This window comes from Macaca mulatta, chromosome 5 (assembly GCF_049350105.2).
Source record: "Macaca mulatta isolate MMU2019108-1 chromosome 5, T2T-MMU8v2.0, whole genome shotgun sequence".
Taxonomy (NCBI): domain Eukaryota; kingdom Metazoa; phylum Chordata; class Mammalia; order Primates; family Cercopithecidae; genus Macaca; species Macaca mulatta.
The window spans coordinates 36,831,062-36,856,905 of record NC_133410.1 but is presented as its reverse complement, the minus strand read 5'-3'; the positions used below and the strand labels follow the sequence as shown (position 1 = coordinate 36,856,905).

Here is a 25,844-nt window from a genome sequence, read left to right as displayed (position 1 = left end):
ATACTTAATGATTCCAGGCTGTTTTTCAGCATGTATTACTTAAGAGAGTCTTAGAGTTTGACAGAATAGATTTGTGTTTACAATTTCCCTGTTCGTTCTTTCACTTCTTCAGAGCCTTCTCCTCAGGGTTGGTGATCTTATTCTGGACACAGAAGGAGGATTTATTTCAGATAGTTTTTAAGGGAAAAATTAAGACCAGAACTAGAAAGAAACTGTTATGAAAAGCTCTAGGATTTGGTGATGATATACTAGAAAAAACAGTTAAACTGAATACATTTATTTAACTCTTAATTCTTGATGAAAATCTCTTCCTTAACTTCCTTTAGTCTTTCCTTAATCTGTAATGAAAATTAACCCATTGTGTTTTTTTTAAAGACAAACTCTCAAACCCTAATGCTGATAAAATGTGTTGCTAGGGCTCTTCTGATTTTCTGCATATGTGTGAGAGTGTGTGTGTGTGTGTGTGTTGAGATAGGACTGCCTGACAGTTGCATATTTTCAGAAGTTCGTCATCTTCTGGTAAACATTCTGGTTATGTCAGTCTAATTTGTAAACCAGTTGAGCATTTAACCAGGTTTCTGTGGTTAAAAAAAACTGGCATAGGCCAGGTGTGGTGGCTCACGCCTGTAATTCCAGAACTTTGGGAGGCCGAGGTAGGTGGATCACCTGAGGTCAGGAGTTTGAGACTGGCCTGGCCAACAAGGTGAAACCCCATCTCTTCTAAAAATACAAAATTAGCCAGTCATGGTGGCATAAGCCTGTAATCCCAGCTACTTGAGAGGCTAAGGCAAGAGAATTGCTTAAACTCGGGAGTTGGAGGTTGTAGTGAGCCGAGATTGCACCACTGCACTCCAGTCTGGGCAACAAGAGGGTAACTCCTTCTCAAAAACCAACAAAACCTGATCATTGTTAGAAACCACAACTCTGAGGCTGTTTAATATTTGAGTCCCTGAGGTTTTTTTTTTTTCTTATTGAGACAGGGCCTAACTCTGTTGCCCAGGCTGGAGTGCAGTGACGTGATCTCTGCTCACTGCAGCCCCCTCCTCCTGGGCTCAGATGATTCTCCTGCTTCAGCCTCCCGAGTAGCTGGGACTACAGGTGCACACCACTATGCCCGGCTAATTTCTGTAACTTTCGTAGAGACAGAGTTTTGCTATATGCCCTGGCTGGTCTCAAACTCCTAGGCTCAAGCAATCCACCCACCTCAGCCTTCCAAAGTGCTGCTGGGATTACAGGCATAAGCCACCGTGCCTGGCCAATACCTGAGTTTTTAAATGCCTTTTGCACGCTCTGTGAAATATCCGGCTTAGTCTGTGATGTGGTTGAGTAGAAATCAGCTGGAAGGTTGGGCAGGGGCCAGGGGAATGTGCCGGATAGGAATGCATGCTCCTCCTCTTGAATATGTTGTTTTTCATTTGTGTCCTAACTTTTGGCTGAGTTCCTCTGAGATCCTCTGGGTGGATGATTTTTGTTTTCTTCACAATTCTTGTTTATTAGAAAAGCAAACCCCATCACCTCTCCCCGTTCCCCCCTCAGGTTTAGAGTTACAAAAGTGGAGCACAAGTCAAACCAGAAGGAACGGAGAAGCCTGATGTCTGTTAGTGGGGCTGAAACCGTCAATGGGGAGGTGCCGGCAACACCTGTGAAGAGAGAACGCAGCGGCACAGAGTAGCAGGTGAGCCGTGGTTTTGGTGACATTGGGGGCAGGGTGGCGCAGGGTGAGGAGAAGGTACTGGGAGCTTCCCGGGTGCTGTGGCAGCATAGGGATGGCATTTGGCAGGGAAATGGGAGAGCTTTCCTGGACCCAGAAAGGCCGAGGGGGACTGAACATGATTACTTGTCTGCCCAGAGCTTCTTGTAAAGAAGTCACAAACGTGGTGCCTCCAGGGGCTTGGCCTGTGTGGTAATGAGGATAGAGGATTACTTGTGAGGCAATGTGGCATGGTGGGGATTGTGGCAAACTAGAACTCACATCACCCACCATATAGGGCTTGCGTTACCACGAGGCAGAAAGCGCCTAGGGTTGCTGCATCTTCTTATGTAAAAAAAGACAAAATCCAGACTTTTAAAATGTAAAATCACTGATTTTTGATATTGGCAGCTTACATTTTTTTAATTATTATTTTTTTTAAACAACCATGCAGGCCAAATGACATGTAATCTTGTCACCATTTCCAGGTAAACTGTGACTTGAAAAAGTCTGGAGCAAACAAACCAATCCTTTTTCCTTTTATTCTGTTGGAAACCAGTTTTCTTTGTGTCACAGTTCTGAAACCTCAATACGAATATTTCTCTTCCCACCAAATATTTTGAGGCAATTGAAAAGCCACAGTGATTTATTTCTTGATTTGGCAATTTTAGTTTTGCAAGACACTGTTTAAAAAACAAAAAACAAAAAACCATGCAGCTGGGCACAGTGGCTTATGCCTGTAATGCCAGCACTTTGGGAGGCTGAGGCGGGCGGATCACGAGGTCAGGAGATCGAGACCATCCTGGCTAACATGGTGAAACCCCGTCTCTACTAAAAAATACAAAAAATTAGCCGGGCGAGGTGGCGGGCGCCTGTAGTCCCAGCTACTCAGGAGGCTGAGGCAGGAGAATGGTGTGAACCCAGGAGGCAGAGCTTGCAGTGAGCCGATATCATGCCACTGCACTCCAGTCTGGGCGACAGAGTGAGACTCCATCTAAACAAACAAACAAACAAACACACACACACACACACACACACACACACACACACACACCCCAGAACCCTATGATAAATTGATAGTGGCTTAACTTTCATCTTAACTCCTTTATTTCTGTTCCGGCTTGAGTGGTATTTATCCTTTCCATGTTTCTTATCCCTTGTAAAAGGGCAAGGGTGACAATTTGGGAGGGATCATGCCCTAAATGCTCCATGGAACCATCAGAGCCTGAACATGAAGACAGAGAGTTTACACTTACATAGGGAGGGGAGGGCGGGCAATGGGGGAGAGGTCAGGCAGGGTCCTTGAAGGTACAGGGACACAGCCAAACGACATGAACCCTGGAGTCAGACTGCCAGGTTCAAGCTCCAGTGTGCCACGCACTAACCCTGGGACCTAGGCAAGATACTTGAGCTTTCTACGCCTCACTGGAAATTGGAAGTGATGCTCCTTGCCTCAGGGGCGGGAGTGAGATTTCCATGAAGTTGCACGTGGGAAACGCTCCGTCCATGCTACTGATTATTATCATGCAATTAATTCATTTTTGGTCGGTGTGGCTGAGTGGAGGAGAGATGTGGCTTTTGGGTGAAGCTTCTCTGACAATCCGCCGGGCTCAGAGGGTTGAAGGTGCTCTGGAACAACTCTGTGCACCTACATTTTCTGAGACATAGGGACTCTGATCATGTTCTAGTGCTAGTTAGCCCATGCGGTTTTGCCTGTGGGGAGATCTGGCATCTCTTCCTGAGTTTAGGAGCAAAATAGGAACTTTCTTAAAGAGAGAAACAGTACAGAAAAGTCTACCATTGGCTTCTCGGCCTGTTACTGGTGACCTTGGGGAAGGGAACCAAAAGGAATTTAAGAAGAGGATGATGAAGATGAGTAATAACAGCAGCTAAAGTTAATTCAATATTCTAGTCTTCTAGGCATGGTACTGATGTGTATCTCACATGTCATCATTATAAACCTCTCTGAATGGAGTTAGTACTATGATCATAGTTTTACAGATGAGGAAACTGATGAATGGGAAAGGTGAGTTACATGTTGAAGGTCATATAGCTGGAAAGAGGAGCATTCTGATTAAGGTCAGTGAAGGACTTGGCTGTGTGGGAAGAGAAGCATGTGGCTATTCAAGTCTTAGGTGAGGAAGGCCCAGCCAGCTTAGCTGCAAAGAAAGTATGGGTCATAAGGACAGGCTGAGTATGAGTCATCAACTGGGCAGTGAGTTGAGAGATGGAGCCGATTGCACCAGAAGACCGGGCTTGCCCTCGGTTAGGAACTGTAAGATGATCCTCTTGTCAGACTCACCTCTGATTAGAGCTTGACTGACTAGTGCCATGGGTGATTTTGGCCACCAGGTCCCGGAGAGCGGCACTCTAGATCTGGGAAGGTGAAAAGAATTAGGATTGCTCAGCTGGGTTTTTTGGCCCGAATCTGTCTGATTCTGACTATAGAAATTTGGTCCAAGCATCTGAAGTCCTGACCACATTTAACTGATTTACAGTGAGATATTCTCTGCACAGCACGCTGTTATTCAGCAGGATTATATAAACGAGGACTGGATTTGATTAGAAGACATGGGTGTAAATCTGAGCTTCACAATTTGGACATTGTATTTAACTGCTCTACCCCTGGTTTCTTTGAACATGAAATAAGGTATTAAATTCATTGTTTTAATCCAACAGCCAAGAGAAAGTGTGGGATATAGTTGGCTGTCGGTAGAAGGTAGTCATATTGTATTGTACCGCTCAAAGCACAATGAGCAAGAGTGACCTTCAAAGGGTATGTGTTTTCCGAGCCTCCAACTTGTTGTAATTGATTTTCAAATTAAATATTAATTTTTTATTATGGAAAATTTTAAACAAACTCAAAAAGTAGAATAATATCATGGATGTCCATGATCCCGAGTAAATTAATTATAATACCTACAGTTTTTTGAGTACTCTGTACTTGGCATGCTTTGAAAGACACATTCTGTGTATTAACTAATTTCTTTAATCCTCACGACAGCAGTCGGTAGGTGCTAGTTAGTACCCCATTTTGCAGATGAAGGTCTTAAGCACAGAGAGTTTAAACAACTTGTTTAGAGATATCAGCAAGAATGTGATAGAGTTAGACTTGAACCTGGGCAGCCTTGCTTCAGATGTCACAGACTTCATTCAACTGGGTCCAGGACAAGCAGTTCCCATGAGTAGAGGCTGCTCAAATTGAGACCCGCTGGGTGGCCATATCTGATTACCCCAATGAAGTATGGGCCCTGAAAAAGGAAGGAAGGGAATATTCACTGGTGTTTTAAAAATTATGTATTCCACTTTGGGAGGCCGAGACGGGCGGATCACGAGGTCAGGAGATCGAGACCATCCTGGCTAACACGGTGAAACCCCGTCTCTATTAAAAAATACAAAAAACTAGCCGGGCGAGGTGGCGGGCGCCTGTAGTCCCAGCTACTCGCGAGGCTGAGGCAGGAGAATGGCGTAAACCCGGGAGGCGGAGCTTGTAGTGAGCCGAGATCCGGCCACTGCACTCCAGCCTGGGCCACAGAGCGAGACTCCGTCTCAAAAAAAAATAAAAAAAATTATGTATTCATTAAAATTTTTCTTGCAGTTTTTTTTTTCTTCTCAAATCTCATCCCCCACCAAAAATATGTTTGGAACATTTAACATGACTTGATTTTCCAACTAGAAAAATCCTGAAAAGTTTCCTTCTGGGCCAGACTCTCTGGTCCTTTCTGGTTCTAGACGAAGCCAGATCCGCACTGGAGTGCAGCTGGGGAAGCAGGAGAGGAGTGCTGTGCGTCTTTTCTCCAATCTGATGCCGTCTTTAGAGTTGTGTTTTTTCCTGAAAGAGATTTTTGCTCAAATTTGGATTTTTAGCCAAACAATGTTACTGCAGTATTTTGTTTTACTGTAGAACAGTCTCAAATATTCAAAGACAAATGCATATCCACTTACTGGTTAGGTTTCTTTTTTTCTTTCTGTTGTTTAAGGTGGTTGTTACCAGAAACTAGACTTAATATTCTAAATAGAATGTTATCAAGACTGGGGCAGGATTTCTCTCTCGCTCCTCTGGCTCCTTCTCCCTTTACAAACCCCAAATCTGATGTTGGGCATGGCCTCCCCTGTTCTTCTCACCCTGCTTTGTTGGCCTGCGTTCTTTTTTGTGGCTACATCTAACTTGCCCTCTTGCCCTCCGCCTGATTTATTTTGGCAATGCGGTTAAAATGGTGTCTTTTTTCTACAGAAAATGTGTTTTGGTTTCTCCTGAGAAGAATAAGCTTTTGTTCTTCAAAGTTAAATAAATCGAATTGCTTTCAGCCTCCAAATGCCACTGCCTTGTCTTCATTGTCACTGGTCTTTGGCTTTTTAAAAATGATCCTGTCCTAAGCATTCCATGTCGCATGTTTCTGAAATCTGTACTCTTTTTTCCATTCGCTGATAGTATCCTGTTGGAAACATTGATTTAGTGAGTTTACATAACCATATTAAAAAAAATTTTTTTTTAAATTAATCAGATTTTAATGGACACATGTTGCATATATTTATGATGTCCAATGTAGTGTTTCCAAATATGTATACGTTGCGATGGCTAAATTGAGCTAATGAACATATGCATTGCCACACATACTTATAATTTTTTTTTTGTGGTGAGAACACTCCAAATCTACTCTTAGCAATTTTTAAGAATGAATATATTATTAACTGCAGTCACCATGTTGTACAATAGATCTCTTGAAATTATTTATCCCCTCTAACTAAAATTTTGTGTCTTTTGACCAACCCCTCCCCCGCCCCTACCTCTAACCACCTTTCTTCTCTCTGCTTCTATGAGTTCAACTTTTTTAGAGGCCACATGTAAGTGAGATGATGTGGTACTTGTCGTTCTGTGCCTGGCTTATTTTACTCAACATAATGTGCTCCAGGTTTATCCATTTTATCTTCAAAGACAGGCTTTCCTTCTTTTTTTCTGGCTGAACAGTGTTTCATTGGGTATCTATACTACATTTTATTCATTCATCTGTTCAGGGACTCTTAGGAAGATTCCGTGTCTTGGCTATTGGGATTATGCAGCAGTGCACATGGCAGTACAGATACCTCTTTGACATACTGATTTCAATACCTCTGGATATGTACCAAGAAGTGGGATTGTTGGATCATATGGTAGTTCTATTTTTAATTATTATTATTATTATTTTTTCATGAGACGGGGTCTCACTCTTGCCCCCGGCTGGAGTACAATGGCACATCGCCACTGTCTAACTGAAATTTTATGTCCTTTGACCAACATCTCCCCAACGCTCCCTTCCTGTTTTGCCCCCTTTTTAAATTGGGTTATTTGTTTTCTTGCTTTTGAGTTGTTTGCTTCTTGTATATTTTGGATAGTAACGCTTTACAAGATGTATGGTTTGCACGTGTTTTCTCCCATTTGAGAAGCTGTCTCTTCACTCTGTTCATTGTTTGCTTTGCTGTGCAGAAGCTTTTTAGTTTGATAAAATCCCATGGGTCCATTTTTGTTGCCTGTGCTTTTTGGGTCTTATCAAAAAATCGTTGCCCAGATCAGTGTCATGGAACTTCCCTCCTATATATTTTTCTAGTAGTATTACAGTTAGCGTTACTCTTATCAAAACAAAAATTAATAATATTAGACATCTCTTTATTTTTGTTTTATTATTCAGACTATTGTATTGATTTTTATTTTAGTATTTTATTTTAGTGATTAAAAGCTTGGTTTTAAACTCCTTACTTTTAATTGTGCTACTTAACCCCCAATGGTTTTGGGGAAGTTACTTAATGTTTTCAAGCCCTGGTTTTTTCATCTTTAAAATGAGATTGTTGCTGGACATACATGATATGATGTATATGTAGTTCATAAATCAATCCTTGGCACAGAGTATCTGCTAAACATTCACTGCTGTTAACAGTTGTCATGCCTGGTGGTCTTAATGATTTATTAGGTCATTTATCAAGCATCAACTTTTGGTGCTGTGAATTCCTTTTTACATCTTAACAACATTACAGCTTTGACCTCTCAGAACATCTCAGAAATAGATAGTATTTGTCAAGTCCCTTAGGAATTTGGGCCATTTTCTTGTTTGCATTAAGGAGACCTTAGAAATAACCATTCCCAGCCAAGTGTGGTGGCTCACGCCTGTAATCTCAGCACTGTGGGAGGCTGAGGCAGGCGGATCACGAGGTCAGGAGATCGAGACCATCCTGGCTAACACGGTGAAACCCCGTCTCTACTAAAAAATACAAAAAAAAATTAGCCAGGTGTAGTGGCGGGCGCCTGTAGTCCCAGCTACTCTGGAGGCTGAGGCAGGAGAATGACGTGAGCCTGAGAGGTGGAGGTTGCAGTGAGCCGAGATTGCACCACTGCACTCCAGCCTGGGCAACAGAGTGAGACTCCCATCTCAGAAAAAAAAGAAAAAAAAGAAAGAAATAACCATTTCCTTCTTCCAAGAGGTGGAATTAAAATTAGTAACAAGGCGATGGAAAAGTTTTGCTGACAAGTTCTTTTTATTATAAAGATCAGAGGGTGGAATAAATTGAAATGCTGGACTGAGACGTTTTCGGCCTAAGCGTGACTGCCGTGCCGGTGCTCTGCTTTGGAATAAAAGTCTCTTTGTCAAGACTCTTTCATGGCTCAAACTCCCTCCTGAGCATCCGTGGCTGGTCACAAGGTGGCTCTTCTGACCTTCGGCCGCCTTCATGTTCTCCTCTAACAGTGAGGAAAGGCCCCTTGGCTCCTTTTTTTGGCCTCTGTGATAGGAATTATAGTAGAAGCTCCTTGGGGACCCTGTTGAAAGTTGTACTGCTTGATTTGCAGTCCTCTCAATTGCTTTTCTTTTATTCATTCTCCAGGAAGCAGGTAATGATGAGAAACTGCAGGTACTACTAGTTAGTTTATTTTTTTCTCTCTCGCTGTAATTTTTTCAGGAAAAATGCATCTTTTTTAAAAAGCAAAAGGATCTCAGATTTGATGGGAGCTCTTAAACTTGATCCACTGGTCTTATGGGGCAACGGAATATAAGAAGAAACTGCACCTAAAGTAGGCATGGATTAGGCCACCTGGCTTGGTTTTCTGTGGCTAAACACATTTCTGAAAGGTAAAAGCAGTGCGATGATGCCTGCCCTGCTCCTGTCTGGAAGACTAAGGCCACTGAGTCCATCTTAAATGTGGGGGTGGAGGGAGGTTAGCATCTGCCCCGCACCGGCTCTGTGAAGACTAGGTAGGTAGAAGAGAAAAGCTGAGTGAGGGATGGGACTTCAGAAGCAGTTTTAGGAGTTGTAGGTAATAATATCCTATTTTACAGATGAAGAGCCAGGCTTAGAGGGATGAATGTTCCCCAAACCTCAGGGCTAGGTAGTGAGAGGGCTTGGGTGGGAGGAAATTTGTACTTGGGAGCTTACAGGCTCAGTGGCCGTGGAGTGTGAGGGAGCTTTGCTTTTCTTGGCAAGAAAGCAAACCAGCCGCCCTTTCTTCACGTAGCTCAGCAGCTCACAGAACTGATCACTCCAGCCTTGGGATGGCCTCCTTTGGCCTCCGATGGGATCATCTGATGAGCAGCTGATGGACTTTAAGGCTCTGCCTGGATCAGGTCCATGTCTGTGAGCCATTCAGTTTTCTTCCAGGTAGATGAAGGTCATAGACTTGTAGACTTCAGAGCAGCTGTGATCTCTAGTTCAGATCAATGGAGGTACAATTATATCTTGAAAAAGTATTTATTGGCCGGGCATGGTGGCTCACACCTGTAATTCCAGCACTTTGGGAGGCCAAGGTGGGCGGATCATGAGGTCAGGAGTTCGAGACCAGCCTGGCCAACATGGCAAAACCCCATCTCTACTAAAAATACAAAAATTAGGTGGGCATGGTGGCAGGCACCTGTAGTCCCAGCTACTTTGGAGGCTGAGGCAGGAGAGTCACTTGAACCCGGGAGGCAGAGGTTGCAGTGAGCCGAGATCATGCCATTGCACTTTAGCCTGGGTGACAAGAGCAAGACTCTATCTCAAAAAAAAAAAAAAAAAAAAAAAAAGCATGACTTGAGCCCCTACTATCTGCCAGGCAGTTGGCTGTGTTTAGGGATGTGGCAGCGTGTCAGACAGTGAAGACCGTACTCTTACAGAGCTACTCTCCTAGTACTTATAGCAGACTTTTCTCCCCTGCACCTCCCAGGCCCCTTGTTTAGTGCGTGTTGTTACATATGTTGTTCAAGATCACGCTGAGAGTTCATTACGGAGCCAGGAACTGGGCTTCCTTATAGCTCATTCCTTTACTGTCTCCAATGTATTGGATAGTACAAGTGTTTGAAATGGAATTTTTTTAAAGGAACTGAAATATAATGCATGGGATAAAAGAACTGAAATAGAATGCATGGGATAAAATACTTAAACAGCCTAAAAATCTGCAGGGTGAAAAATAAATCCCCAAAATAAATCTTTGCCCCATCTTTATGCCCCTAACCCCTTTGTGTATATCATCTCTTAAACCTTTTCTCAAGTGAACACCACTGTGATCAGTGTTCTCTATGTTCTTTCAGGATTATGCTGTTCACGTACGTGCTGATGCAGTATGTCAGTGTATATAAAGCCCCTCCGTTTGCCTTTCTACACATGAGAGCATGGATACTATACTTGTTGGTACCTTGCTTTTTATTGAAGTTGGTGATTTTTACGTTCTGTGGTTCCCTGACTGTTGAGTTTTTGTCTTACTCACAGATGACTGAGGAAGAACCAGCTTTTACTCCCCCATATTGACTGAACCATAAGGAGTGAAAATGGTGGACACAGTTAAAAAGCTATATGCCCTGTTTGTCCTCAGTTGTTGGGAGTGGCTTCAGTACGTTTATGGCCATGATCTGGGAGTTTTGAGCGGACCTAAAAACATACTTTGCTGTCATCAACTATGATGTTTTCTCTAAGTTATTCTTCCATGGCCTTGTTCTGTGCACAGGAGATACTAAAACGTATTTATCAGTATTCCCAGAGTTTAGGCAACATGGGGGACCAGGGATTTTTGATTTGTTTTGCTTTGAATTGCCACCAAAGCAAGCCATCTCCTCCTAGCACATATCTCCCTGGGCAGGGGCCTGCCCCAGGGCCCCTTCCTGTTGTTGACCAGAGGTGACCCAGTGAGCTAGAGCTTCTCTGTTCTTCCTCTTTATCCCTATCAGCTGTTTGACATCTGCTCTTTTCACTGTAGAAATTCAGCAATGTTGGAGGCTAGAGACTTTGGAGGGCCTAAAGACAGACTCAAGAGGGCATGAGGGAAGTGGAAAATGAAATGCTTTCAGAGACATTTTTACCTATAATTAGAAAGAAAATTGAATTAATGGTTATAATCAGGATTTTAATTTTTCTTTATTTTACTATTATTATTTTTTGAGATGGAGTCTTGCTCTATCACCCAAGCTGGAGTGCAGTGGCGCGATCTTGGCTCACTGAAAGCTCCACCTCCCAGGTTCACCCCATTCTCCTGCCTGAGCCTCCCGAGTAGCAGGGACTACAGGTGCCCGCCACCGTGCCTGGCTAATTTTTTGTATTTTTAGTAGAGATGGGGTTTCACTGTGTTAGCCAGGATGGTCTCGATCTCCTGACCTTGTGATCTGCCTGCCTCAGCCTCCCAAAGTGCTGGGATTACAGGCATGAGCCACCACGCCCGGCTGATTTTTATTTTTCTTAATTTGTACCTTGAGACCTTGAGTACTACTAACATTGAATAGCTTAAGTTAAAACAGTACCTATTTTCTGTAAGTAACAGGACCTAGGATACTGTAGTGGTTCCACCATAGAGGTTCTGGAATCAGACTTATTGCGCTCAAGATCTTGGCTGTCACTTTTTAGCTTATCTAGCTTTGGACAAATTACTTAGCCTCTGATGCCCCAGCTTCTCCATCTGTTAAGTGCGGATAATGATACTCCTACAACTTTGTAGGAATACTGTTCCTTTGTTCTAAGCAAGTGCAAAATAGGTTAGGTGTTAAATTACTATATCAGATGAGCGCTGTTTAAACTTGTAGCCAGTAAAAGTGTTCAAATTAATGTTTTTAATATTTCTTGATTCTCTTGAAGCTCAGAGAGGCTAGGTTAGACATCACCTATAAGGTAAGCAGTATTGTCCATTTGATACTCAAGTGGAGGCTTACTGAAGGCCAGTTAGCTGAACTCTGTCTAGCTCACAAGCCAGTAGAGAGGCAATATCTAACTTGTTCCATTTTCCTTATTAGAAAGAGATGGTACTATTCAGAGTAATAAGTTATTCTGCCTGTAGCTTAGTGTAGACATTAAATCAGAAGTGTGTTGAGACTAGTAGGAAACTGCTGAATTGCATTTAAATAATTTCCAGTTGAATCCTTCTTTTTCCAGGTACAGAATAACTTTTTTTTTTTTTTTTTTTTGAGATGGAGCCTCACTCTGTCACCCAGGCTGGAGTGCAGTGGCCGGATCTCAGCTCACTGCAAGCTCTGCCTCCCGGGTTCCCGCCATTCTCCTGCCTCAGCCTCCCGAGTAGCTGGGACTACAGGCGCCTGCCACCTCGCCCGGCTAGTTTTTTGTATTTTTTTAGTAGAGACGGGGTTTCTCCATGTTAGCCAGGATGATCTCGATCTCCTGACCTCGTGATCCGCCCGTCTCGGCCTCCCAAAGTGCTGGGATTACAGGCTTGAGCCACCGCGCCCGGCCCAGAATAACTTTTGATGTCACTTACATTTTACTTGGAATAAGGTGCTCTGATTCTACCATCTCAAAGGCTGGTAAATCACAAGTGTTCAGTTGCTGTCACTTGGGAAACCCATTGTTGCTAAATATATAAGTACGTTGAAATTGCTATGAGAATATAACCCAGTAAAGAACAACCTTCAGACTTCTGTGAGATCTAAATCTAATGTCAGAAGATTCAAAACTGTAAGGAGTGCAGAATTTCTCATTGGTATTATTCAATGAGATAATATAATTTGCAGGAATATGCATTTCTGTCTATGCTAGTTTAAAAAAGTGATTTCTATTTCTATTTTGAATGGAGAAAAACACCTAGAAACATTATTTTTCCTGAATTGACCCACATACATAGAAAGCTTCTCACTATTTATATTAAAAAATTAAGGTTTTAGTTATTAAGCCCCCTCCTCAAATTGGGGGTTATAATATTCAACTCATGGAATATGTAGTAGTCGATAAACATAAAAAATGCCCAACTTTACTAACAATGAAATAAATCCAAACCGAGATCACTTTTTGCTTCTCTGGTGGCAAAGATGAATGTTAACACTAGCATGACCATATAACTCACATCCAAAATGAGGAGGTAGCTTACACCTGTAATCCCAGTGCTTTGGGAGGCTGAGGTGGGAGGTCGGCTTGAGGCCAGGAGTTTGAGACCAGCCTGGGCAACATAGTGAGATCCTGTCTCTACAAATTAAAAATTAAAAAATTAGCTGGGCATGTGGCATACACCTGTAGTCCCAGCTACTTGGGAGGCTGAGGTGGAAGGATTTCTTGAGCTCAGGCATTGGAGGCTGTAGTGAGTCAGGATAGTGCCACTGCATTCCTGCCTGGGTGACAGAGAGAGACTCTACAGAGAATAAAAGGGACACTGAATAATTATTCTGGGTAAACCAGACCTCCCGGGCAAACTGGTTCATGTGGTCACCTTGGATAAAAGGGTGCAGGGGCCGGGCGTGGTGTCTCACGCCTGTAATCCCAGCACTTTGGGAGGCTGAGGCAGGTGGATCACGAGGTCAGGAGTTCAAGACCAGCCTGGCCAATATGGTGAACTAAAAACAAAAAAATTAGCCAAGTGTAATGCCGCATGCCTGTAGTCCCAGTTACTCAGGAGGCTGAGGCAGAAGAATTGCTCGAACCTGGGAGGCAGAGATTGCAGTGAGCCGAGATTATGCTATTGCACTCCAGCCTGGGTGACAGAGCGAGACTCCTTCTAAAAAAAAAAAGAAAAAGGGGTGCAGGAGGCTGGGTGCGGTGGCTCACGCCTGTAATCCCAGCACTTTGGGAGGCTGAGGCAGGCAGATCACCTGAGGTTGGGAGTTCAAGACCAGCCTGACTAACATGGAGAAACCCCGTCTCTACTAAAAATACAAAAATAGCTGGGGGTGGTGGTGCAAGCCTGTAATCCTACCTACTCATGACGCTGAGGCAGGAGAATCACTTGAACCTGGGAGGCGGAGGTTGCAGTGAGCCAAGATCGCACCATTGCACTCCAGCCTGGGCAATGACAGCAAAACTCCATCTCAAAAAAAAAAACAAAAAAACCAAAACAAAACCAAACAAAGAAACTCCCTCGGTGCAGGGAGATGGACATTATCCCACACCGAAGCAGGGAGTCTACAATGGTCTCGACCTTTGTGGTGGCAATCTGGAACTGTAAAAACTTAAATATGTACTCTTTGACCAAATTATTCCAATTAATAGATATCATGCATAAATGCAAAGATAATGTTCAAAGTTGTTCACTTCAGCATTATTTATAGTAGCAAATAACTAGAAGCATCTTTAAATGTCTGTCAGTGAGGGATTAAGTAAATGAATTGTGCCTTATACATTTCATAATGGCCTGCAAATGCCAAAGATTGAAGTAGATGCTGGGTGTGATAGCTCACACCTGTAATCCCAGCAGTTTGGGAGGCTGTGGCTGGAGGATTGCTTTAAGCCAGAAGTTTGAGATCAGCCTGGGCAACATAGCGACCCTATCTCTACTTTAAAAAAAAAATTTTTTTTTTTAATTAGCTGGGCATGGTGGCATGCACCTGTAGTCCCAGCTACATGGGAGGCTAAAGTAGTGGCTTTAACTCCATGACTTAAGCCCAGGAGTTCGAGGTTCCAGTAAGCCATGATTGTGCCACTGTACATCCAGCCTGGGCAACAGAGTGAGACCCTGTCTCTTAAGAAAAAAAAAGATTGAAGTAGCATTATATGTACAGACACAGAGCATCTACTATATATTATTAGATTTAAAAAACGAGTTATAAAATATTCCAGTTGTGTTTAAAAATGATACACAGCATGTCTCATTTTTCTTGGGTCGAAGTTGATTCTTTAAGCTTCCTCCCTGCATACTCGAAGCTCCTTCAGGGCTTGGGCAGTGTCTTTGGATGGTGTCTTCTCATCCTTTGCCGAGACTTCAGGTGGCACCTTGTACATAATTGGCCCACAGTGATTGCTTAACAGGTGTGATAACACGGCATTCATCTCGTCATCAAGAGTCCTCTGCAGATGAGTCGAATTCTAATTCCCAGCTACTTTGAAATACATTTAAAAAATGATTCTGTAGTTTTAAAATTTTGCAGTTCAAATAGAGTTACTGATTTTTTGTTTTTTTTTTTTTTTGAGACGGAGTTTCACTCTGTCACACAGGCTGGAGTACAGTGGCACAATCTCGGTTCACTGCAACCTCCGCTTCCCAGGTTCAAGCGATTCTCCTGCCTCAGCCTCCCAAGTAGCTGGGACTATAGGCCTGCACCATCATGCCCAGCTAATTTTTGTGTTTTTAGTAGAGACGTGGTTTCACCATGTTGGCCAGGCTGGTCTCGAACTCCTGACCTCAGGTGATCCACCCGTCTCAGCCTCCCAAAGTGCTGGGATTATAGGCATGAGCTATCATGCCCGGCTGAGTTACTGAAATTTTAATTAATATTTCGGTCTTTAAATGATTTTGTCATATTTGTTTTCTCCCCCATTTCTGAGATATATTTTTTGACCTCCACTGACTTTATAGTGTTGTGTTTGCAGAGTTTACCCTTTGGAAGTGGATTTAATTCTTGCTGTTTTTAATCAGTTGACAAACATTAGTACTGGGTCTTTATGCTTAAACCTTCATACGTGCATTAGAATCAATGAAGCATCTTATAGGAAAGCAGAGTCCTGGACTGCAACCCCATAGACTCTGATTTAGTAGGTCTCAGGGAGGGGCCCAAGGAATCTGCAGGTTTTGGTAGTATTTAAGCCGATTCTAAAGCAGGTTCTGCTGATCACTCTGGGAAACACTGATTTTAAAAGACTGTATGGGTTAGCCTAGATTAGCATGAATCTATTTGGCTTGTTAAATGAACAAGAGCATTTATTAAAATAAGAAGGTATTCATGTTAATTTATAAAATTTAACACACAGTTTAGACCAGAGCAAGATTTAAAGGACTATAAGCACTGAATCCATTGTGATGCGATCCCATTAATCTCTATCTGCCAAGATGCCAATCTACACTGGCAGTACCGTTGCAGGACCATGGTGTCACATGCACAGCAATCATAACCCGCAAGCGTGTAACCGCAGAATGGTCAGTAGGGCCTGGAACAAGATAAATCTCTAACTGAGAAGTATGAGCCTTAAAGGAGCACAGATTATTAGTGAACGATCACTTAAATGTAGCTCCAGGACTTCAGTGTTAATACTGCTGTCATGTAACTCTTTCTATAAACAATCTTCTCTATTTATTTTATTTAAAAGTGTTCAAGAAAATTATGAATCCAACTGTGTGATTCCATAGCCTTGTCTTAGAATGAGATGGAAATTCAGTGTTGTGTAAGTGTACTTTTGATCTTCCCAGGGACTGGGCCCCTTTAAAGTATAGGTTTTTAGCATCATTTAACTGTTCATGCAACCACAGTGATTTCCCCTGAGAGAGACCCTGACAGCATTTCTAGTTTCTGCATTTCCTTTCTGTTGCCCGCCACACAGGTGGGGAACAGAGAAGCGAGGGTACCAGAGGATCTCAGTGATGCTGTGGGTGTCTCTGGGGTGACCGGATAGCAATTCAGTGTGGAGGTAGCTTTGTGGTCTTCCAGGTCTGACTGCCTGGGATGGATTTCCTACTTTCCCTTTACTAATTGTGTGGCCTTTGGTAAATTATTGAACCTGGAAGCCTCAGTTTCCTCCTATGAAAATGGGAATCATCATTGATTGGCTCATGGAGTCATCAGGAAGATGGAGTTAATGACCCTAGAGTGCTTAGCATGACAGTACCTGGCACAGAGAAAGTGCTCTGCAAATGCCAGTGCTGTTACTATTAATCACAGACTTTTCCTTCCTGAACACCCTACACTTAGAGATTTTAGCGTTTACTGTTCATTAATCCGCTTAGGCTCCTAGTTTCTTATAACACATTTCTAATTTTTAAAGGGATCAGTTTCTTTTTTTCTAGAGAATCCTTTTTAACAAGGCATAGATATTTATATGTGTATCCTAATCAGAGACATATGGCAGCTTCAGTGGAACCATAATATAATGATAGGATTATGACTTTATCTTTATAAGATTATGTCATAACCAATAAACTCTAAAGAAAAAGACAACCTCTTCCTTTGCTCCAGATAAATCTTGTGGGTGGTTCTTTGTTTTTTAAGATGGAGTCTTGCTCTGTTGCCCAGGCTGGAGTGCAGTGGCCGGATCTCAGCTCACTGCAAGCTCCGCCTCCCGGGTTCACGCCATTCTCCTGCCTCAGCCTCCCGAGTAGCTGGGACTACAGGCACCCGCCACCTCGCCCGGCTAATTTTTTTTATTTTTAGTAGAGATGGGGTTTCACCGTGTTAGCCAGGATGGTCTCAATCGCCTGACCTCATGATCCGCCCACCCCGGCCTCCCAAAGTGCTGGGATTACAGGCGTGGGCCACCGCCTGGCCAGGTGGTTCTTAATTTTTATCTGTCAGTCTTCCTTTATAAGCAAAATGGTTACACTTTGAGATCTCTGAATTGTGTTTTCCATGTAATGGAACTTTGCTTGATTGTTTCCAGATTGAGTAGTCACTCGTGTAAATTGCAATCACCAAATTTCTCCTGAAGAGAGAGGTCAGGCTTGCTCAGTGTGGTGTGGTCCCATGTGATGGCAGCTGGGAACAGTGAGTGAGTGGGTGTTTCTTCCCTCTCCCACCCACTCCTGTTAGCCTTCTGGTGTATCTGTGCCCAGCCACACGTGATTTCTGACTGCTGCAGGACAATGTGGAAGGACAATGTGTAACACTTATTGTTGTTCTGGGTTAAAGAAGTACCTGGAAGGTCAGAGTGTTGTGTCAGTAATGTGCTACCTTCTAATAAATGTGTGTTTGTAAGGAGAGATCAGAACTGCGAGGGTTTTAATAAGATGAGCTTTCCCTTTTCTGCTTAGTTTCTGGTATTAGCAGTGAGGACTTTAAGCAGCAATTTGTATTTTTTACTTCCTCTCTCGATGATATTGCAGACAGTGCAGTTTTTATCAGCTGCAGAAGGCAGCTGTTGAAGAAAGCTAATGTGATTGTTGAGAGCAGAGAGCAGAGAATTGGATGATGGTAATGACCAGAATAGTTAACCTTTCGGAGCACACTGATCACTTTTCCTCGTATTAAGCGTTGTGCAAACACCCAAAATGAGGAGTTTTCTAGGTTGCAGTGAAAACGGTTACTGTGATGAAACATTACTTTCTAGGCCTGACATCCCCCACCTGTGACTTTGTTATTTTCCTTGATGCAAAAATGTCTAGTTCTAAGGGAGCACATAAAGAGGAGACATAAAAATAGTGGAATACCATGCCTGTTTTCTAGATAACGGCCTAGTTTAAGGTTTTGCCTGGAAAATTCCCTCTCATTTTTTCCTTTTGTTATTTAGGGCCATTTTTATATTTCTCTACCTCTGGCCTTTCTACCTTTTTTCCCCCTCTGCTAGAATGTTTATATGAATTCACTCTTACCTGAAAGTAGTTCCAGACTTGACTTTGTTCAGTTTTACAGTAAAAATCCGCAGTTCTTGTACAGTTTTGGCGATTCAGTGCAGGGTATTACTTATTTCATTAGAATTAAAAACTTGATCCTTGCTGTTTTATTGGACAATGTTTCATTTCCTTTTTAGCTAAGGGGATAGAGGTCCTTTGCTCATCATCTCATTTGGGAAATAAATCTCTTTCTGTCTCTCTCCCTCATTCTTCTGCTTGTGCTCTGTCTCTATTCTCTTATAACCACTGAATATTATGGATGACCAAATGACAGAAGAGGATAACATAGATAATAATAAGGTACATATCTTGAAGGACAATCTGTAAAATAAGTAAAAAGTATGTTCTTCAAAACACTTCTACCAGCTTCATTGCTATTTCTTCATATTTCTGCAAGCTGGATCTGTCTCTGGTTTTGTTTAGCATTTATAGGGTACACAGGATTTTGGCAGATAGGAGAAGGTTTTGTTCCTGAACCTCGTGTGGGTTCACCTGCATGGTGTGTGTGTTTCAGCATACACGGGGAGCTCTGTAATTTTAGTCCTGTCCTGGGTTATCCCAGTCTGTAAGACAGGAAAGTAAAAAGTCACAGAGCTGTTCATTACATGAGATAGTTATAAAAAGTCATTTAAAAAGCAGGGAGCTATTTTACAAGTATGGGGCTTTGTTTGTAATGTAAATGTAGACATTGACAAGGGCTGGTTGTTAGAATGACTTAAAAATACAATCCAGAACCCTGAAGGTACAATAAAGACCTAAGATGGAATGTTTAATCATTGTGTTCTTACTTGAAATCCCAACTGTGCTGTCCTGGATGGTCAGTAGAGACCTCCAGTCAACTCTTCTGTGGGGCTTTAGAAAGACACCTATGGAAGACACATCACATGGGAAAAGCAGGAGCAAGAGAGAAAGGGGGAGGGGCATGTACGTTTAAACAGCCAGATCTCCAGAGAACTCTTGGAATTAATTGTATTTTACTTAAATTTCTTCAGACTGAATTCTAGAAAAAAAATGTGTAATGGTGGAAGGAATGGGGTGGGATGGGACGGGACAGGGTAAGAATAGATTATAATTCTTCTGTGTTTTTAAATACTCAGGCAGATTAATATGTGATATGATGCTTACCCTTGGTTAAAGATCTACTTTTTTTGTTTTTTCTTACAGGAATGACTTGACTTGAAGAACTCTAAGAGACTGAAAACTTACAAGATATGAAGTTGCCTCGGGAATTTTTTATATATTTTATACAGTTTCTGTCATGGAGTCAGCAGGCATGTGAATAAAACCTAAAAGGGAATGTTATTGCTGTGCCGTATACAAAATTCAGTTTGCTTTGAAAGAGTCTTGAAAAATTTATTATACTTCCGGGCAAGGAAAGAGCTGTTTTTATCTTCTTAACCACTCCCCGCCTCTACCCTTCCCAGCCCCTAATCCCAGGCCTTGGTGTACACACTGTAGTTTTTCCATTATGATCAGTATGTGCAGTGATACTATTCACGTACAGTCTGAGCTTATGCTCAGGGGTGTGTGTGTATATGTGTATACATGTGTGCACGTGAGCGTGAGTTTCTCTTTTTCCTGTTCCTACATCCTAGATCTTCATACATACAGGTTAGCTGTTACAAAAGATAAAAGATGAATCTTCAGTGGTAAAAGCTCAGTGGAAAGAATCTAGTCTAGCCCTGAGGAGTTGATTCCCCAAGGGACCATGGAGTCAGATGGGACCAGATGCTAGACTTTTGATGCCTTGACTACAAATTCAGCATTAACTCCTGCCACTACCATGTCACTCCTACAGCACTTACACATTTTGAGAAGGTTTTTTTTTGAGACGGAATCTCGCTCTGTCACCTAGGCTGGAGTGCAGTGGCATAATCTCGGCTCACTGCAATCTCCACCTTTCCAAGTTCAAACGATTCTTCTGCCTCAGCCTCCTGAGTAGCTGGGATTACAGGCATGTACCACCGAGCTTGGCTAATTTTTGTATTTTTAGCAGAGACAGGGTTTCACTATATTGGTCAGGCTGGTCTTGAACTCCTGACCTCAGGTGATCTACCCGCCTCGGCCTCCCAAGGTGCTAGGATTATAGGCGTGGGCCACTGCACCTGGCCTTTTTTTTTTTTTTCCCTAACCTTTAGCTGAGCGATTCTTGGTCAATCCATTGAGTAAAGGAGAAAATGGTTTAAAGTCACACACACACACACACACACACACACACACACAAATTTGTTTGGACAACCCAAGGCCAAGCCAAAAGAACCCTGCTTCTCATACAAGATGGACCTGCACCTACCTCTGGCATGTTTTTCTTTGTGTATTTCCTGTTTTTCCTCTTGTAACTCATGCTCCTTATTTAAAATACTCCAGTTACTTTAGGACAGACTTTTCTTTTTCTTTTTCTTTTTCTTTTTTTTTTAACTGTACATTTTACAAAACACCTGAAAGGACCCAGAGGCATAAATAGTAGTACGTGATTTATGGTAGCTCTGGGGTGAGCTGGTGGGGAGGCCAGTTATGAGGTCTCCAAGACCCGCCTCCATGTCAGTGTTGGGGGTGCCTTGGGCACTTCCTTTATTTCACATAGAAAAAGCACATCTTTCATTTGTGTCCCAAAAGATGATTTCCATAAAAATATACTTCAAAGTATTTACTGTACATAGACTTAAGCGATTCTATTTCCAGCATCAAACTAAACATGTCTAACCTTTTAAGTAAATGGGGAATTCAGTTCCATGAGAATTTTTACTGACAACTAATAAACACTGTGTGTGTATACATTCATCTACACTGTGGACCGGAGAAAGTCAGTACGGAAATAAATTTCACTGAGATCCAGAAAGTAGCAATATAGGACTTCTAGTGGTATGTATTAGTGTAAATAATATATGTGCAGCCTAGGCTAATCGTTTTAATTAAAAACAAACAAGCATACTTTTTTGATTTAAAAAATATGCCCTCAAAATGGTGGGGGATAAAATGTAAGATATTCTTTAGCTTTAATTATTTTTCCATCTTATGCAAGTCAGAGCACTTTTTTTTAAAATAGCAATACAACAGGCAAGAGAATACTCAAAAATATTTAAAATTGTATTTATACCAAGAGTATGTTTTAAATATTTTCTAATACTTGAGCAGTTTTTGTCTGGCAGGCTTCCAAATTTGCCAAAAGTTAAGTGTTCAATATTTTCAACACATACGCTTTTTACTGGTTTATACTGAACTCTCTGAGAATTCCTAAGTGTTCCCAAAGCTACTGATGTTTACAGGTCTTGTGTTTCTTCTCCTTCTTTCTAAGGATGAGGGAATCCACAGCAGACTTTCTCTAGAAAACACTAATGATGGACAACTTTTTGGTGTCATAAATGAGTTGGCTACTACCTTGATGTAAAAATTTGTAAAGGAAATTTTTCACCATTTCGAGTGTCAAGTGTATTTTTAACTGTCTGGTTTGTACTTTTATGACTTTTGTACTACCAAAGCGGAGTTAAAAATAAAAATGTTAAACGCAGCGTGTTGTCTTGTGAGTGATCCAAGTATTGGCGCCTTGTACACTGGAAGTTCAGTCGTGGCAGTCTAATTATTGAGCTTAATTTTTTACTGTGCTGAGTTTCTTGTGTCTTGAAATATCAAGTGATCATTTGGCTGACTTTCCTCATGGGGTTTCCCGTCCTGCAGTACCCCTTCCCCTAACACAGGCATACCTTGCAGATACTGTGGGTTTAGCCCCAGCCTACTGCAATAAAGAAAATATTACGAGCAAGCCAGCCACTTGAGCTTTCTGGTTTCCCGCTGCATATAAAAAAGCTACGTTTATCCTGTAGTCTATTAAGTATGTGCAATAATATTCTGTCAAAAAGCGTACATACCTTAATTTAAAATACTTTATTTCTAAAAAAATACGATAATCTGAGGCTTCAGCAAGTCATTATCTGTTTGCTGCTGGAGGGTCTTGCCTCAATGTGGAAGGCTACTGACCAGGGTGGTGGTTACTGAAGGTTGGGGTGGCTGTGGCAATTTCTTAAGATAACACAGTGATAAAGTTTGCTGCACTGATTGACCCCACCTTTCATGAAAGTTTTCTCTGTAGCATGCAGTACTGTTTGATAGCATTTTATCATAGTAGAACATCTTTCAAAATTAGAGTCAATCATCTCAAACTCTGACGCTGCTTTATCAACAAAGTTAGGACCTTGCTCTGTATTAGGCTTTAGCTCAAGGGAATGTTGTGGCTGGTTTGATTTTTTTATCCAGGCCACTGAATCTGTTTCCATATCAGCAATAAGACTGTTGCACTTTCTTATCATTCGTGTATTTGCTAGAGTAGCATTTTTAATTTTCTTCAAAACTTTTGCTTTGCATTCACAACTTAACTATTTGGTACAGGAGACCTAGTTTTCTGCCTGTCTCGGCTTTTGACGTGCCTTCCTCACTTAGCTTAATCATTTCTAGCTTTTGATTTCAGATGAGATGTGTGTGACCCTTCCTTTCACTTGAGCAGTGAGAAGCCATTGTAGGGTTACTGATTGGCCTAATTTTAATATTTTGTCCCAGGGAATAGGGAGGCCTGAGGAGAGGGAGAGAGACAGGGGAATGGCTGGTTGGTAGAGCAGTCGGAACACACACACACGTCATTTACAGATTCAGTTCGTCATTTTATGTGGGCACAGTTCATATCATCCCAAAACAATTACGATAGTAACATTAGAAATCACTGATCACAGATCACTGTAATAGATATAATAATAATGGAAACGTTTGAAATAGTTCAAGAATTACCTATATGTGACACAGGGACACGAGTGAGTATATGCTGTTGGAAAAGTGGTGCTGATGGCCGGGCGCGGTGGCTCACACCTGTAATCCCTGCACTTTGGGAGGCCAAGGCGGGTGGATCACGAGGTCAGGAGATCGAGACCATCCTGGCCACCATGGTGAATCCTCGTCTTTACTAAAAATACAAAAACAAACAAAAAATTATCTGGGTGTGGTGGTGCGCACCTGTATTCCCAGCTACTCGGGAGGTTGAGGCAGGGGAATTGCTTGAACCCGGGAGGAAGAGGTTGCACTGAGCCAAGATTGCCCCACTGCACTCCAGCCTGGGCGACAGAGAATCCATCTCAAAAAAAAAAAATAGTGGTGGTGCTGATGGAGCTGCTCACCTTGCAGAGTTGCCACACACCTACAGTTTATTAAAAACAAAACAAAAACAAGAAAACCCTGCAATATCTGCAAAGCACACTACAGCAAAGGGCAATAAAATGAGGTGTGCCTGTTACTACTTTTTAAATTTGAAGATAATTTTGGACTTATAGCAGAGTTGCAAAAGCAGTACTGAGTTCATGTGAAGCCTTCCCTCCATTTCCCCGTATGTTACCATCTTAACTATAAAAAAGTGATCACAACTAAAAAAATTAACAGTGGTACGGTACCATTCATTAAATCACAATGTTCTTTGAATTGCATCCGTTTGTCTGACTGATGTCCCCTGCTGTTCCGGGATGTCCCACTGCATTTCGTTGTTGGATCCTGTCTCCTCTGATCCTTGACTGCCTTTAGTCTTTTCTTGTGTTTCGTGATCTTGACACTTGAATGTACTGATCAGTTCTTTTGTAGAAGGTCCCTCAACCTAGGTGTTCCAGCTGATTCTTGTGATTAGACAGGTTTTGCATAAGGGAAGGGACACCACACAGGTGATGCGCCCTTCCCATTACATCGTGTTGGGAACATGACGGTACGTATTACCAGTGATGTCAGCCTTCATCATTGCCCAAGGTGGTGTCTGTCAGGTTTCATTTTGATAAAGTTACTATTTTCCCTTTGTAATTAATAAATATTAGAGGGAAGATACTTAGAGATTAGGCGAATATCTTATTTCTGCTTAAACTTTCACACATTAATTTTACCATCTGTATGACTTTTCTAGGGCTACCATAACAAATTACCGAAACCTGGCTGGCCCAGAACACAGAAATGTATTCTTTCACCATTTAGAAGGCCAGAGCCTGAAGTCAAGGTGTATGCAGGGGGATTCCTTCTGATATCTCTGGGGCATAATCTGGCCCATGCCTCCCTGCTAACTTCTGGTGGGTGCTGGCAATTCTGGCCATTCCGTGCTTTCTTCCCTGTGTCCTCTTATAAGGACAACAGGCATTGGGTTTAGGGTCCACCCTAATCCAGTATGACTTCATTATAACTTGATTACATTTGCAGAGAACGCTTTCAGGTTGGTGCTCGTGTCCTTTGATGTGGTTCCATCCTTTACTTTTCTCCTTCCCTCCTCCACCTATTACCCTCCCTCCCTCCCTCCCTCCCTCCCTCCCTTCCTTCCTTCCTTCCTTCTCTCTTCTTTCTTTCTTCTTTCTTTCTTTCTTTCTTTCTTTCTTTCTTTCTTTCTTTCTTTCTTTCTTTCTTTCTTTCTTCTTTCTCTCTTTCTTTCTCTCTTTCATTCATCTTCTTTCTTTCTTCTTCTTCTTCTTCTTTTTTTTTTCAAACTCTCACTCTGTCGCCCAGGCCAAAGTGCAGCAGTATAACCTTGACTTGCTGCAACCTTTGCCTCCCAGCTTCAAGTGAGTCTTCTGCCTTGGCCCCCTGAGTAGCTGGGATTACAAGCATACACCACCACACCTGGCTAAATTTTGTATTTGTAGTAGAGAGGGGGTTTCACCATGTTGGCCAAGCTGGTCTCGAACTCCTGGCCTCAAGTGATCCACCTACCTCGGCCTCCCAAAGTGCTAGGATTATAGGTCCTTTCTTTTTTGAAAGCCCTGTATTACTTCCTGGCACCACAAGATGCTCCAGGTTCATCTTGTCTTGTATTTTCCTCGCCCCAGACCTGAAAGCAACCACTAACCCAAGGAGCCCTGGTTCCTTTTATTGAACAATGATGTTTAGAAATAAAGAGCACTAGGTGTCCTCATTGATGCTGAAATGTCACAGCTACTAGGCCCCCTGTACACACATATATACATACACACACCAATACATGTGGATACACACATCTTTATGTATTTTTGTATATATCTGTAAAACAAAAGCATGGGTCCACACTGCTACCTCTGACTCCAGTCTTGCTTCATAGTACTCGTTCTAACCTTCCTGCTTTCCTTATTTGTAACTTTCTTTTCTTACAGAGAGGAAACCCAGCTCTTATTATCTATGATATTTTTACATGTTTATTCAACCCTAGCATACATATTAAGTAGTTTGAAAATATATTACTGTGAGAAACACAATTGCTAACTGAAGTTGTGTGTGTGTGTGTGTGTGTGTGTGTGTGTGTGTGTACGGTTCTTGGTTTTAGCCTTACAGTATTTAGTCAAAACTGTATTTGCCAAAGTTACTTAGGTCAGCTCCTTTGTTCCCCATTCCCTTCTGTGTGGTAATGTGACTCATTTGTAATACAGAGTCATTTGTCACCATCTGCATTCTTCATATCCTGGTTGAAATTTTTAAAATGTATATACAGCAGGCTGGGTGCAG

General features: G+C 42.1%; 1 protein-coding gene across 2 annotated transcripts in view; it reads left to right on the top strand.

Moving 5' to 3' along the window:
- Window positions 1-21,873, top strand: part of RELL1 (RELT like 1) — a 74,478-nt gene extending 52,605 nt beyond the window's left edge. Inside the window, exons 6-7 of one of the 2 annotated variants that reach the window (XM_015138139.3) lie at window positions 1,537-1,675; window positions 19,530-21,873. In XM_015138139.3, coding sequence (XP_014993625.1) covers window positions 1,537-1,672 — 136 coding nt within the window. In that variant the 3' untranslated portion in view covers window positions 1,673-1,675; window positions 19,530-21,873. Of the gene's footprint in view, window positions 1-1,536; window positions 1,686-13,242; window positions 13,276-19,529 lie in introns of those variants that run through there. The other variant, NM_001193775.2, reaches the window with a different exon arrangement.
- The last annotated feature ends 3,971 nt before the right edge of the window (window positions 21,874-25,844 follow it).